At 29.9% G+C, this 15,159-nt stretch overlaps 6 protein-coding genes across 9 annotated transcripts; 3 read left to right on the top strand and 3 right to left on the bottom strand.

The window, feature by feature from the left end:
• The first annotated feature begins 557 nt into the window (after positions 1–557).
• LOC116773096 (mediator of RNA polymerase II transcription subunit 6) lies at positions 558–2,237 on the top strand. 2 transcript variants are annotated; one of them, XM_032665479.2, is made up of 5 exons: positions 558–907; positions 1,082–1,256; positions 1,352–1,460; positions 1,545–1,699; positions 1,918–2,237. In XM_032665479.2, exons 1-5 carry the CDS (start codon positions 708–710, stop codon positions 2,125–2,127), a joined length of 849 nt encoding a protein of 282 aa, XP_032521370.1. In that variant the 5' UTR covers positions 558–707; the 3' UTR covers positions 2,128–2,237. The 2 variants fall into 2 exon arrangements, with proteins under 2 accessions (XP_032521370.1, XP_032521371.1); XM_032665480.2 differs by having other exon boundaries at positions 560–907; positions 1,352–1,454.
• Positions 2,238–2,355: 118 nt separating this feature from the next.
• Positions 2,356–3,069, bottom strand: LOC116773097 (uncharacterized). 3 transcript variants are annotated; one of them, XR_009753715.1, is made up of 4 exons: positions 3,002–3,069; positions 2,833–2,920; positions 2,642–2,757; positions 2,356–2,559 (listed from the first exon to the last, which is right to left on the bottom strand). XR_009753715.1 is itself a non-coding variant. In XM_032665481.2 (3 exons), the coding sequence occupies exons 1-3, from the start codon at positions 2,896–2,898 to the stop codon at positions 2,403–2,405; spliced, it is 339 nt and encodes a 112-aa protein (XP_032521372.2). In that variant the 5' UTR covers positions 2,899–2,991; the 3' UTR covers positions 2,356–2,402. The 3 variants fall into 3 exon arrangements, 1 of the variants encoding a protein (XP_032521372.2); XR_009753716.1 differs by having other exon boundaries at positions 2,998–3,033; XM_032665481.2 differs by lacking the exon at positions 3,002–3,069 and having other exon boundaries at positions 2,833–2,991.
• Positions 3,070–4,243: 1,174 nt separating this feature from the next.
• Positions 4,244–5,832, bottom strand: LOC116773286 (CDAN1-interacting nuclease 1). The gene is made up of 5 exons (XM_032665709.2): positions 5,616–5,832; positions 5,312–5,464; positions 4,935–5,079; positions 4,724–4,773; positions 4,244–4,651 (listed from the first exon to the last, which is right to left on the bottom strand). The coding sequence occupies exons 1-5, from the start codon at positions 5,735–5,737 to the stop codon at positions 4,273–4,275; spliced, it is 849 nt and encodes a 282-aa protein (XP_032521600.1). The 5' UTR covers positions 5,738–5,832; the 3' UTR covers positions 4,244–4,272.
• A 428-nt stretch (positions 5,833–6,260) lies between these two features.
• LOC116773124 (DNA-directed RNA polymerase III subunit RPC6) lies at positions 6,261–7,636 on the top strand. The gene is made up of 4 exons (XM_032665520.2): positions 6,261–6,654; positions 6,756–6,960; positions 7,033–7,284; positions 7,381–7,636. The coding sequence occupies exons 1-4, from the start codon at positions 6,458–6,460 to the stop codon at positions 7,618–7,620; spliced, it is 894 nt and encodes a 297-aa protein (XP_032521411.1). The 5' UTR covers positions 6,261–6,457; the 3' UTR covers positions 7,621–7,636.
• On the bottom strand, positions 7,624–9,103 carry LOC116773237 (optic atrophy 3 protein homolog). Its single transcript, XM_061528485.1, has 3 exons — positions 8,827–9,103; positions 8,579–8,747; positions 7,624–8,506 (listed from the first exon to the last, which is right to left on the bottom strand). The coding sequence occupies exons 1-3, from the start codon at positions 8,966–8,968 to the stop codon at positions 8,020–8,022; spliced, it is 798 nt and encodes a 265-aa protein (XP_061384469.1). The 5' UTR covers positions 8,969–9,103; the 3' UTR covers positions 7,624–8,019.
• A 746-nt stretch (positions 9,104–9,849) lies between these two features.
• LOC116772895 (glucoside xylosyltransferase 1) lies at positions 9,850–14,754 on the top strand. The gene is made up of 6 exons (XM_032665198.2): positions 9,850–10,134; positions 10,210–10,519; positions 11,198–11,390; positions 11,880–11,995; positions 12,490–12,669; positions 13,204–14,754. The coding sequence occupies exons 1-6, from the start codon at positions 9,995–9,997 to the stop codon at positions 13,378–13,380; spliced, it is 1,116 nt and encodes a 371-aa protein (XP_032521089.2). The 5' UTR covers positions 9,850–9,994; the 3' UTR covers positions 13,381–14,754.
• Positions 14,755–15,159: the final 405 nt, after the last annotated feature.

Here is a 15,159-nt window from a genome sequence, read left to right as displayed (position 1 = left end):
TAAAACACTTCAATCACAAATAAGATACGTATACCACAATACGTATACCACATATTTTTATACCCCGACTCTGGTTAAATATTTATTTAGTAGGTATCACAAGATACTAAATAATAGGTTTAAGGAGTCTTAGAAAGTTATCATGTCCAACTTATATAATATATTATAAAAGGTTTAGTAAACTTTAGAATTATTTTCGTCATTGTAGAACAGTTGAAGATCTTCAGTACACATAACTTGTCATTGAATTTTAGAATCATTGGTTGTAAACTTAGTTATTGCAATTTCTTTTGATGAACAATATTTTTCTTCGTCACTGGACTAGTATTTTTATTTATCTTGTGTTAATATTTGCTTGAAATGTTGTTTGTGTCATGAAATGCTTTGTCTTCTGATTATATATATTTTTTATTTGATGCTGTTCAATTGTTAAACATTCTCAGAAATGCCATAAAATAAAACATTTTTATTTTAATAATTATTCTGTATTATTAAAAAGCGGACATTTATTAAAAATTCTCAAAAGTTGATAGTTGTCATCTGTCAGTCATAAATCCGTAACTATTAAGTACTCACTAGTCACTAGTAGTAGTAACCACTGAGTGTTTAGTGTTTATAGTTGACAAACTTTTCTTGTTTATTCAATTAAAACTTCATCATCAAAATAATTATTTATAAATAGTTGATAAATTAGTATTATAAGCAAGATGATGCCTGGTAGGATCGGCCACCTTCCTATAGCTTCTGAAAATCCACTCGGTTTATCTTGGCATGACTCCGCTTGGATACCGTCGCTCAATCCATCTAATATTATGGATTATTTTTCTGAAAGATCAAATCCCTTCTTTGACCGCACGTGTAACAACGAAGTAGTAAAGATGCAACGTCTTAGCATGGATCAACTGCAGTAAGCTAAACTATATTCTCAGATCTCGTGTTTAAGAATCCTTTGTTATGAAAGTATTTAAATACATTTGCGATATATGTTTTTATTTAAATTATTTCTGGGTTAAAATACTTTGATTATATTTAACTATGATGAGGGTTTATGTCTAATATCTTGTTATTTTTTTTTTTTCAGAAATATGACAGGTCTAGAATATATACTACTGCATGTGCAAGAGCCAATTTTATATGTTATCAGGAAGCAGCACAGACAGAGTCCGATGCAAACAATCCCTCTTGCAGATTATTATATTATAGCTGGAATAGTATATCAGGCCCCTGACCTCGCCAGTGTGTTAAATTCAAGAATTGTAAGTAAATACATTTCCTTTAAAAATTATTTTAAATACCTTCATGTTAGTTCTATTGTTCTTAAACATGGGCTTTGCTGTGGGCATGTTTGCAGTTATCAGCAGTCCATCATTTACAATGTTCATTCGAGGAGACAATGACTTATTCCAAATATCATCCAAGTAAAGGCTATTGGTGGGATCATAAAAATAAAACAGGCAAGGGTATACTCAATTTACCTCATTATTCTGGTAAAATTGTGTCGCCATAAAAATATTAGTTTCTAAAAACTTGCAAAATTTGTTTAGGCCCATTCAATGTTGGTCAATCAGCTCCAAAGGAAGTATCCAGCACCCCTAAAGAGGAACCCTCCACTCTGTTCCAAAGACAGAGGGTGGACATGTTGTTAGCGGAGCTTGTGAGACAGTTTCCTTTACCAGTAACCCAGACGGCTGCTAATCAGGTAAGATCTATATTGGTTTGACGGAATAATTACTTAATAGTACTTGGAAAAGATTGGAAGTCTAAAGTACAACAGTTAAATATATGAGCTAAAATTATAGTATAAACTAATCCAAATAGTCTTCAATTTGTTTGATTAAAGAAGTTAAGTTTGAAATATGATTAAAAACGACATATATATGGAACGAGAAGAAATGTTGACATGATTTTTGTTTTCAGAATGGTGTTACCGTAAAAACGGAAAACACGAACGACAAAGGTTCGGAAAAACCCCAAGATGGTTCTCTAAATAACATCACAATTAAACAAGAACCCATAGATCCTATGAGCTCGGACATGACTAATGGAATGCAAGGCCACATGGAAATAAAAACGGAGATTAAACAAGAAAACATGAAGCCCCCGCCGGAGAAGAAACCCAGGACGTAATTTGACCACATAAATTTCTTTTCACATATTACATTCGGTTGTTACTAGCATTTTATGAAATATTTTAGTAACTGAGAATTGTTTTTGTATGTATTAAAAATTACAAAGCAGCATTTTTTTTTTTTTTTATATGTCTAAACAGTAACTCGTTACATACATTACAGTAATAAGTAATTTGTAGGTTTGAGCTTCAGTTTACTTTTAGATAAAAAAAAAAAAATGCAAAAGTATTTGCCATGTGACTGCTTTATACATTTCGTAATTTGTAATTAACTTTATTTCTTATTAAGATGTATGTCGTTACTTTCTTTTTGTTTATTGAATAGATTGACAACATTATCTGTCGTAGTTCTGCTCAAACATATTTGGCAATTTATATTTCTTGGATCTCTGAATTCATTTGGCTGTGGTTCTTCCTCTTTGTGCTGTTGCCTGTAAAGAGTATAATGAAGAAAATTGAGTCATACATTCGCAGTCGATATTGTAATTTAAATAGAATAATCGTAACACTTACAATGCCTTTTTCTTTCCTAACTCAAATCCAAAACTGAAAGCCTGTGAGTAACCTATGTCGAATGACGATTGAAAAGAAGCAGCTTGCCCATCAACTACGCCGTCCGAGTATCCAATCTAAATTGATAACTCTTAGGTCTGTACTTTGTGAGAGTTTATATTTTTTGTTTTTAATTGAATAAAGTATGTTACCTTGCTAATGCCTTCTATATTTCGAGTCCAAGTTTTAGCACTTATGTTTGCCGTTTCGTCAGCCATTATTGATGTTTATTTTGGATCTCTAATTATATAACATAAACATAATACAAACTTAAATAATCGAAAAAAATGATTCTATAAGTTCCAAATATTATTTACCAACATGAGTGATTTGATGAGTATGACAGCGGTATTAAGTCACTATATTTTTTTATTACGCTCAAGGTTCCGGGATTTCTAGCTCGCTAGCTTTACATGTTATTGATTTATGAAACAGTAACATTTTCAAGGTTATTTCCATCAAATAATATTTAAAAATAATACTCACTCTTTTGTTCTGGCCTTGTAATAATAAAAATATTATTCGTTTTTATAAAATCTAAATAATTTACTAGTCAAGTGATCTTAAAAGTAACGCACTGCAATTCTTAATAAATTTGTAAAACTTTAACTTTGTTTTACATAGGATAGTACAAATACAAGATAATTTTCACAATTGAACCAAACAATATAAATCCATTAACGAGAACCGTGACATTACATTGAACAAAATTTCAGTTTGTTCTACTCAAATAACATTAACTATACAAACGCTTATTGGAAACATTTTGAAAAAAGACAATAATAAATGACAATTATCATTAATCTAGATTCTAGAATATTTGAAAATATTCTAGATTACAAACAATATGAATACGGCTTCTGTTAGGAATTGATTTCTATTGCAAGCATCACTTTGTTTGATTCCGAAACAAAATTTAATAATTTAATAAAACTTGGGAGAATTTTCAAGATTCACTATATATATTCTTAATTCCTTGACCTGTTTAAAGGATTAGATTGTGTTCAATATGTGACATTAGTAAAAAACCCACATTTTTATGACGAAAACGAATCTGTTTTCTGATTTATAGCTTGTGAACAGAAATGGCAATAATTTTAATGAAGGAACTTATTGCGCTAATATTAACAACAAAAAGAAAGCTCTGATAATCTCATCATGGGATAAATATAGAGCAGAATAAAATATAATGTTTATTTTACACCCAAAGTAAAATAAAGCGCGGAGCGGTTTATTTCAAATTACCTTTTGGATAAAAGATAAATGTATTAAAGCCTACTGGGTTTATAAAAAATTATATATATATGTTCAAAGTTTTATCGGTACGTATTATGTGAAATAATTACAGTTTTAATGATTATTTAGTTACGAACGCAGATCGTCAATAAATGTGTTGTTTTGTTGCTTTTAACCATGATCTGCCTATGTTCTTCTTCTTGCTAATAGTCTTTATTTATTTTAGAAATTTAAGAAAATTTAAAAAAATAAAACAAACTCTTATTACATTATTATAAAATACAAAAGATTTAATAGGAATAATATTATTAAATGAAACAACAAGAATGACATTTTAAAATAATTCTATTAATTCCTTACAGATCAACTTTGTATTGAGTAATGCTTTGTTTGTCGGGAAACTTAGTTCGCAGGATAAACATGTTATTTACTTCTGGGGTACAATCTAGAGTTTCTAAATAACCAAACCAATATATAACCATGCCAGGGCCAAATCTATTCCAATAGCACATCAGCTGTTCTTTCAAATAGCCCAGGTGGTTCTCGTCATCGGCAAAGAGAGCTTTACTTTCTATCCAATTGACAATGAAGCCATCAACAGCAATCGGAACATCTAATTTGAAGTCGGGTGTTTTATCGTAACCTCGTAACCTGAGTACACTCTCATCGGAAAATGATATATTCATCAGCCTTAGCTCTCTCTCTAGTCGCAATTCATATTCCAAACCAATGGACCTTAATAAAAAATCAGAATTAAAAAAAAATATTGGATTTTAAAGACTAGAATTCCTCTAAAAACATACTTACTGCCTCATTATATCTAAATGTGGCCCGTACCTATTGTCATGCATGATACCCTGAAAACGTAGACTTGATTTTTATATGACATTACAGCCTTACAAAGGAACAATGATCAAATTCACACAAAATATAACATGGTACACTATGGATGACATCAGAATCTTTAAAATTGAATACATCAAAAATTATCCCATAAATACTAAATTATAAAACATACCATGAACACTTGATACGCTAGATCCTTATTTTCAATCAGTGTTGTATCTTTAATATATTTTTTTACAGCAACAGAATCAGTGTAAGCATTTTGCAGCAACGATCTAACAAACAGAGCCGGACTAATACCTTGACTGTCAGCTAGTCTGGAAAAAATTTTTGATAATATTTTTTTTCTATAATTTTATAACATAAACAGAGATACTTTTTATTGGCAGGCTTTAACTCAAAACACAAATAATGTAAGGACTAAAATATTCATCCTATGTTATTGAACATCACAAGAATTTTGTATCCTTTTTATACCGTTTGTGCTACCCATCTTATAGCCATCCAGTTATATGGACTAGATCTCCATGAAAACCACTTGTAACTAACCTGAGTATGACATCACCCTTTTTATTGTCCTTCATCATTTCCTCATATAGTTCATAGTATTTGCTAGATATTACAGGAGACTTTCTGTAACTCTGCTTCATAGCACGTTGGACCAATAGGGATATTATACTACCCAATGTTTCATTCGGCAAACTACAAAACCGGAAAAATATATTATAATAAAGCATTAAATTTAAAAACCAAAAGAAAGCTTACATCGTAAAAAAAATGTATTAACTAAATGAATACTTTATATAGAAAATTGATTACTTTTCGTTAATTTTATTTTTCGACAAGTACTCACTCTTTATATTTTTTCCGCAAATCATTTTCAGCGTTTCTACTGAACGAACCTAATTTATTAAAGTCTTTCGCTATTGAATTATAAAGTTTTAAAGGCATAGGCTTTATTTCCTGAGAGGACATTGTGAAAAGTCATATATAGTGAAATAGAGGTGTATTAAGCTCAAAGTGGTGATTTTATCGTTATTTGTTTTCACGAACGTCGAAGTACTGAATTCTGACACTTGACAGTAATAGTCAATAAAAAATGTCAGTGAACAGATATGATACTCCTGCGACTACAATAAAAATTATACTATTAGAATATTAACAACAACTCTGTTTAATCTCGGATACCCATTTCATTGAAAGCAAAACTCTCCTTGAACGTATAACGTTTTGTTATAAGTAATTTGCTTCTTTTAATTATACGAAAACAGTTGACATCCTATAGGAAAATTAAACATATCAACTACGAAATTCCAGATGTTGAAGCCAAAGATTACAAGAGCATTAATTAATTATTTTTTTATTTGAATGTGTACTAGCCAAATTTTTAGATGATTAAAAAGAGATCTTACTGTGTTTAACAAAGCAAGCTCATATATTTTTTAACATGACACTAGTTTTATGTCAATGTCAGTTAACCGGCATCAGCTGTTTCTTGTTTCATTCATTTAATGACACGAAATATAAAACATTGTGAATTGAGAAAATGTATGAAATTAGTATTAAATAGGGAAAAGGCATACTTTACGAATCTTCTTATGTTGCAAAATTAGAAATCTAATTAATTTAGTTTTGTATTTAAAAGGCTCTAAGCTGAGAACAGTGAAAACGTGTGAAATAGGTTAACATTTAAAAATGAGTGACAATAAGAGTGATGAAGTTTCTGAAAAAATATTGAATGTTGCTAGAAAAAATCCAAAGGGAATATCTGACAAAGATATGGCAGCTGCAGTGCCTGAATTAACTTCTGCTGAACTCGTAGCTGCAATTAACAAATTACTTCAGCAAGGGGTTTTCGATCTATATAATCAAGGAGGCTCTTTACTATATAGGTATAAATAACAGTATTCATAGAGTTAAAATCAAGTTAGGTTACAAAGACACTCTCGACCATAGTTATAGTAGCTTTTTACATAGCATTCTACAATTTCAGATTGAAAAATCAAAACTCCAAACAAGCAATAAAAGGGGCTGATAATGAAGAAAAAGTTGTATATAATTTAATAGAGGAAGCTGGTAATAAGGGAATATGGATAAGAGATATAAGAATCAGATCAAATCTGGCTAATACACAATTAACAAAAGTTTTAAAAAGTTTGGAAGGCAAGAAAGTTATTAAAGCCGTCAAATGTGTTAATGTAGGTATAAAATTATATACATCACTTCAATCAGCTGATATATTTTTTTAAATATATTTTAAATAATTTTAGGCATCCAAGAAAAAAGTTTATATGCTATTTAATTTAGAGCCCGACAGATCTGTATCTGGTGGTGCATGGTATCAGGACCAGGATTTTGAATCTGAATTTGTTGACATTCTGAATCGTCAGTGCTTGAGATTCCTTCAACAAAGAGCTGATAAAATAAAAAATAATCCGAGAGGTCCCATAGTTGGCCGTACACAGTCATATGCCACAGCTGCCGAGGTTCAGAAATACATTACTGACTTAGGTATAAGTAAAGTGAGTAAATATTTTAAAATTGTTGATACTGAAGTTACAGTTTGTATTATCAAGTTTTGTCATCTACATTTGTATTGATCTACATTCTGTATTTAGGTTAAACTAGAAGTTGAAGACGTTATAACTATTCTGAACACATTAGTTTACGACGGGAAAGCTGAAAGTAATGTTTATCCCGATGGAAACAGAGTTTACAGGGCTATAGAATCTCTCCTACCTCCTCCAGGTTTAGTGCAGGTACCATGCGGAGTATGCCCTCTCATACACAAATGCAATTCAACAGGATTAATAACACCTCAAGATTGTAAATATATGGATGAGTGGCTCGAGCAATAAATATTCTATTATGTTATCGAGGTTTTATTTAATATTAATTTGATTCGCAGAACTTCATTACACTTACAACTATACTAACATTGTTTAAAATGGTGTATTAAGTATGAAATACTCAAAATCATCACTTCTTTATATATATTTGTTGGTAAGATATACGTAGGTACATAATAATAATTGCACAAGCATTGCTGTTCGAAGAAACTACATACTTCCCCTGGAATATATTATCTACAAAATGTTTCTAAGCAACGCAACAAAATATGTAAAAAAAAAAAATTTGCCATATAACACTCCCTTTCACAAAATTAAAATCTCATCAAAAAGAACATCTTAAATAATTAAAAAATAAATAGGTAACTACAATACGATCTGTTAGATCTGAATATTTACATGTCCTTTTCAAAATAGGCTTCTAAAGTTATTTTCCAGGTTTTGTAATGTTTCAGACAGAAGCGCAGGTTCACGTCTCGAAGTCACTTGTGTTCTGTCCACCCTTTGAATATTTTCTGAGTTGCTTGATCGATTAAAGAATGTACTAAAAACATCCATTTGTATATAATTCAGTGACTGGAGAATCACACTGTTGTTTGGGTACGGTGTTGTAGAGTCGGTGTAGTCCATAGAGCAGCTCAGATTTTGGGGTCTAACAGTAATGACTGGGGGTGGTGTAGGAGGTGTTGGGTTTGGTTTTGGTCCCGAGGGCCCACTTGAAGACGGTGGTGAAGAACTTGGAGTTTTCGGATCCAACGCATGAAACATTCTTTCCATTTCTCTTAGCTGGGTCTGTTGGTGCTGAACAGTGAAGTACAGGTCTGTTATTGTCCGAGTTATGTGTTTTAATTCCTCCTCCCGTTTAGCCTCTTTTGCAGCCTCCTTTTTGCTTTGCCTGATATAGAACAATTTTGTTATAACAATTTTCATTTAAGAAATTATAGATTTAGTTAATTATGTTTTTTACCTGTTGTATTCTATGACCAGTAAACCAGCACCAATAACAAATATAACGGTTTCACCAAGGAGGTTTGCTCCTAGCTCTATAGCCATTTCTTGGCTCAGAACGGGAATATTTACTGGTTTTCCTAAATTTAATATCCACATTTTAGCTTTCACTTCACACCAATTGTAGACTGGAAAAGAATATATGTTTAAGAGAAAAGTTCATAAGAATAGTAAAATATAAACTAGAAACTTAAATGTTCTACTTACACTGAGCTGGTGGCATACAGACATAGGTTCTGAAAAAAGGATTATTTTTGGCTCTTTCTTTGCAAATATTAGCGATTGGTTTACTTATCTGTTTTATAAGTAAAACTGATAGTTTCGCAATAGGAAACGCACCAACGACCATGTTTATTTATTAACAGCTGACACCCTCCGATAACTAGGTATTCACTTTCCGGGAAAATTATTATTCAAATCAGACAACGTAACTCCCGACCTTGCTCCCAAGACATCAATCGCGATTTACTTATTTTATTATGTGTGACACTGACAGTTCATGGGACAAAAATTAGTCATAACTATCAATAAACGTGAAAAGTACACTGTACTATAAATACAAGATATTTTAATGAATTCTTAATAATTACGTTACTCAAAAAAAGGAACTCTACTAATAATCGCGTCTTAATTTCTACTGGCGAAGGTAGATTAAAGATTTATTTTGTTCTTGTATTTAAAATTATTATCCCATAATAGTTTTTTTAAGTGAAAAGAACAAAAACATGATTATTTACAATCAATCAATCAATCAATCAATTTATCTTAAAGTTGTATGGATGGTATACGAAAAAGTAGAATCGGGCTTTTCTTATCTTTTTCCAATTAGTAACTAAATATGTTGTCTAAGTTTATTTCAATTGAAACACTATCACTAATTTAAAACAAGACTATCACTAATTTAAAACAAAAAAAAAGTAAAAAGCTTATTCTACAGTAAAAAAAAAATTACGAAGTGTATTTAATAATTTTAATAGGACTTGGAACTGATACTTTTATATTTAAAAAACAATCTATCTCAATTCCTAATGTTTATATTTTTTCGTAATCTGATATCTTCTTTAATCGTTTATATATAATATTGATTTGTTACATATATATATCATTATTTCGTAATTTTTTATATAAAACATACCTACTATTATAATTTTTGAGAGTTTTAATTCATCAGCAGCCTCTTACCAGGTGTCAGATGACAGATCTGTGAAAGTTTGATGTTTGACAATTTGTAACGACATTTTTTTCTAGTAAATTACAAACTGTCTTGTTAACTGTATATGAGATAAAGTTTAAACTTAAAAGACGGACGAAACATGTAAAACTAAAAGTAATGTTATATGTGATGTCTTGTTATTATTTAATTTAAGATCTCAATATGAGACGACTTTCCCTATTTAAACTTTGTACTTTGTTGTTTTTATTGTTTACGTTGTTTTATTTTTATTCCTCAAGTAATATTACAAATGGTAGCAAATTAAACTCTACACAGCATAAGAATGTAAATAACGATCTAAAGTAAGTTGTAAATATTTTTATGTTACTTCTCGATAAGTTTAGGAAAGTAAATAAAGTTTCTGTGTTTTGTTTAAGGTCTAGTGCTGTCAAGAATAAGACAAATATTGATAGAATAGTGATATCTTTTGTCGTTTGTGACTCAAGATTCAATGAGTCCTTAAATGTTATTAAGTCAGTTTTAATTTTCACGAAAACACCAACACATTTCGTTATATTCTCTGATGACAAATTGGAACACAAATTTAATGAGACACTGACCAAATGGAAGGCTATCTTAAGGGATCAATTTGACTTTGAACTACAGAAAATAAAATTTCCCAAAGCGCATGAGGAGGATTGGATGAATCTATTCAGCAAATGTGCTGCCCAGAGATTATTTATACCTGTGAGTGACATTAATTAACATCTTTAGACAGTCATTGAGATTTTATATAAATTATAATGCATGACTTACTTATGTAAAATTTTTGTTCAAATCTTTGAACTCTGTGTATTTATGTATATATATTTCTGTATCTGTATCTGTATATATATTTCAACAAATATATGATACTTTTATATTTAAAATGTTATTGTAGAAACACCAATACTTGTTAGCACTCACATGCCTTTTGACCCATTATCAGTTATTTATAGCTATTACATTTATGACAAGAGATTTAATTTTTTTTTTATTATATAATTTTAGATTGATCTGAGGTATTCCTAAGTTGGTTGAATTTTTTGCGATATTCATCTCAATTATTATAATAATTACAAAACACAACTGACTTTTCAAATAAAATAATTATAACAGTACGACTTCTTGGTAAATCATTTGTTTATTTCCAATTTCACAAAATAATGAATAATTACATCCAAAAAGGCTCTTTAAATAATCTCTCCTCACCACACCTCTCCCTTCTTCGATACATCACACCACTTCACACCTCGCTGGCCGCCAACTCACCCCTTAGTCAATACAGCTCCTCTTATTTTTTTGTTGCATAATATTACAAATGCATTAATGATTATCACAATTCATATACACAACAGTATGAAACCCAATGTATTTGGTTTCCAGAACTTAATAACTCATATAGACTCCATGATGTATGTGGATACGGACACACTTTTCCTGGGTCCAGCCGATCGGCTTTGGGAGGTGTTCTACAAAATGAACAGAACCCAAATATCAGCCATGGCCCTTGAAGATGACAACCCCAATATATCCTGGTATCCTCGGTTCGCTAAACATCCGTTTTATGGAAAATATGGTAGGTAATATCTTTATCCTGTTATTCTAATCGATTTGTTTCCAGAATATTCTATTCCTGTTGCTGTACCAATTAGGTTCTATACTGGAGGTCATCAAATTAGAATTCTGTATAGTTAAATGTCCTATCAGGACGGAGGTGCTATTATTAGGTTGTCTTAAGACCACTGTCACTACAAGCCTTTGCTTATGTTGATGAGTTTCGCAGTATATGTTTTTGATTGCAATTTTAATAGTAATATTAATTATCAACATTGCTACACTTAATAGTATAATTATAGATTTTTATGATATCTTATGTTTTAAATGAAAATAAAATTTTCGGCCCGTCTTTCCGTGACCACAGTTGCTGTAAAGTAACCGAACGCTAAGGAGTATGTAATTCTAAAATAATAAAATACGCTTAGTAATCTGATAATATTATTTTCATTTAAACGAATACTCGCGAAAGTCTTAGATCTCGTTATCTTATGGTTTCTAATTTTTCCAGGACTCAATTCAGGCGTTATGCTCATGAACCTGACGAGGATGAGGGATTTTGGTTGGGTAGATTATGTCACCCCCATCATGCTGAAATGGAAATTGTATATACCTTGGGGTGATCAGGTAATGTGTGAAGCTAAACTGTACATTACATATAAACATTTTATTTTATATGTATGTTTAAATCTGTCTTCTCATGATCACAGTTTCTATAAAGTGAACTACACAAAGAACAGACTAAATAAAAAAAAATATACTAGTGTGTTCACAAATATATCGTTTTATGAAAATGTGTAAATTTATATGTCAGTTTTATTTCAAGGATAATATTTTAAAAGTATATGTATAAATGTCTCGTATGTTTTATTGATTATAAATTTTTTAAATTCACTATGAGAGCTTCCATGCCTTACCGGAGAAGGCAGTCAGTTTCAATTTTGGTTGACCTTAAAATATTGTCTTTCACCGTAAAACTTATAAAAATGGTTTCACTTGTAATAATTTTTGCATATTCCAATCTCTTGTCAGAGTTTGCTGCTAGCAATGAGACTGCAATAACATACATTGGTAATCCCTTCAGTATTAGTTATGTATTAAAGATTTTGAACTAATTTCAGGATATCATCAACATAATTTTCCACTACCACGAGAATGCTGTATACGTGATGACTTGTAATTACAACTACAGGTCGGACCAGTGTGTGTATGGAGATGCCTGTGAGCCGGCGTCCCATGGCGTGCTCGTGGTGCACGGGAGTCGTGGCGTATTCCATAATAACAAACAGCCAGCCTTTCAGGTTTTTTTTTTTGTTTTTGTCCACATCGACAAGCTAAGAACTTGGACCATTCTGCTTCGTCATTAATTATCAAAGTCTTAGAAATTTCTTTTTCATATATTTTTTTTGTGTCCTACTGCTTATCACTTAAGCTTACTACATTTTTATTTTTCACCAAGACATTATATTAAGTAATATTGATCTCCTTAAACAAAAATATTGTTGACTTGGGGTCATGTTAAAATTATTAAGTTTTATGTCACAAGTTATTTGCTTTCATGGTATTTTGATAAAATATGTGCAACATATTACTGATTTCTTTCAATAATTTATTATTGCGTTACATAATAAGCTGTCAGAAAGGAGGTATCCTGATAATGTACTGAAAAAAAAAAAGAAGTTTGTCTTTTATCTAAGCACACTTTTAAACATAAGATATTAGGTTCGTCTTTTAATTCCTAACATAATTTTTTTTTAATTATTGTGTTCAAAAATTTTACATTTTTCATAACTTTAATGTAACATTCAACATCCAAATACTCTTTATATTTCCAGGCTGTATACAGAGCTATCAATGAATATGAGATTGGTTCGGATCGAATGACAGTGTTGACGAATTTGGATAAATATCTGAATGAGGCACCGCCTTCAAACTGCGGCAACATGAAGGATTCGTTACTGAAGTTGCCCATAGACACCCTCACTAATAAATATGTCAAACCGGACAGATAATAAATAATATATATTTAGATGTACTCAATATAATTATCTGTTTATTTTTTCTATATTCTATATGTTATGTTAAAGTATTTTTTTTTTTTTATTTTAATCTCAAACACACACATGACAAACAACAAACGGACAAAGAAAGCAATAGTCATACACCGACCTACCAAATATTAGTTTATTAGTATTTCTGTGTAAAGCAGAATATATATAACGTAATGGGGGATGTTTATTTCATGCTATTTTCAGTATTTTATCTTATGTCTTAAGTATTAATTTTAAAATGATAATGTTTTAGTTGCAGAGAGATATTGATATCCATATCAAATAAGGTTTTTTGGATCTTTGCTACTTTTAAAGTAGGAATTAAAGGAGAGATGGTTTTGTCATGGAATTTGAATTGAATTTTTTTTTAATTAATAAAAAATAATTTATCTAGAACCCGACATTCGATCAAAACTTATTATTCAGTTACAGTTTATTATATTATTTTTGTGAATTAAATTTACTTCTATATTAAGGTTCGAAAACAAAAACAAAGTTGACAGCTAAAGTTCACCACATAGAATATTATAGAGCAATCTCATAATGGGTATGTTTTAGTGGTAATTAATTAATATATGTAGTCTAATCTAACATAGATATATCAGAATAATATTCAGTTTAATTTTAAACCCTAACTAAACTAAAGGAAAGGGTTTTTAAGAAATTGAAAGAATTTTCTTGGTACATATTTGTTTTTGAAAAAAAAAAAAACATTAATTTTTTTTTTTTTAATCATTCATAATCTCAATAGCCTGTCAGATTCACATATTTAGTCGACTACAGAATATTAATACTGAATATATATACTTTGTTTGGCAAATTAAAAACATATTTTTTTCTGCATCCAACTAAGTTTACAATATTGTTAAGATGAAAAAAAAAATGTTTGAAAGAGATTTTTTTTTTATAAATAACTCGAAAACATTTATGTATCCACATTAAATTATCATAAGTATTAATTTTTTTGTAACTTCTGCGTAGGCTATTTTTATATAGTGTTGTAAAAGTTTTTTACATTAATGGTCTTAGTCTGGGTTATAACCCAAACTTGATGAGTTACCGACAAAAAATTCCAAGAATTTGTTAAATGATGTAGTGTTTTTTTTTTACAATTTTTATTTCATGCTGTCCATGTTTTATAAATATAAGCAATTATACGTATGTAACGTACAAAAAAAAAATTAAGATTTTTCCTTAAATTTTCGAACAATGATAATATATATACAATTTTAATTTTTAGCCCGAGATAAGTTATTTAGTTTTAAAAAAATATAATCTGCCTCATTTAATGTACTCATAGTATTTTTTAGTTCAATAAATACTTTTTGTAATATTTGATTTATTTTTTATTTTTGGTTTACCTTAATAATTGAAAGTAAGAAGTGCAAGACGAGGTGTTTTTACGTACAAATGTTTTTCGACCGAGGAGAAATTATTAAGAAATATTTTAGGGCACTAAACATCCTTGGTTATTTTTGAATACTATCCAGGTTTGTGGGGCATCTCAAAAAACAAAACAAACAAAATGTATATATGCTGGCAGGTGTCATACAAAAAATACTTTCGATAGTTTTCATTATTAAATTTTATCTTATATATATGTATTTCTTTTATAACGTTATTTTTCAAAATATATCTCAATTAAATAGCTCGGAAGCTGTCCTCGGCTGGATGCAAAGCACTAAAGTCGAATAATTTGTATAAATATGTTATTTTCCAAAACTGCCTAAAATAATTACA

This window comes from Danaus plexippus (assembly GCF_018135715.1).
Source record: "Danaus plexippus chromosome 18 unlocalized genomic scaffold, MEX_DaPlex mxdp_20, whole genome shotgun sequence".
NCBI classification, from domain to species: Eukaryota; Metazoa; Arthropoda; class Insecta; order Lepidoptera; family Nymphalidae; genus Danaus; species Danaus plexippus.
The sequence above is the reverse complement of the archived record's forward strand: the minus strand, read 5'-3'. Positions and strand labels throughout refer to the sequence as shown.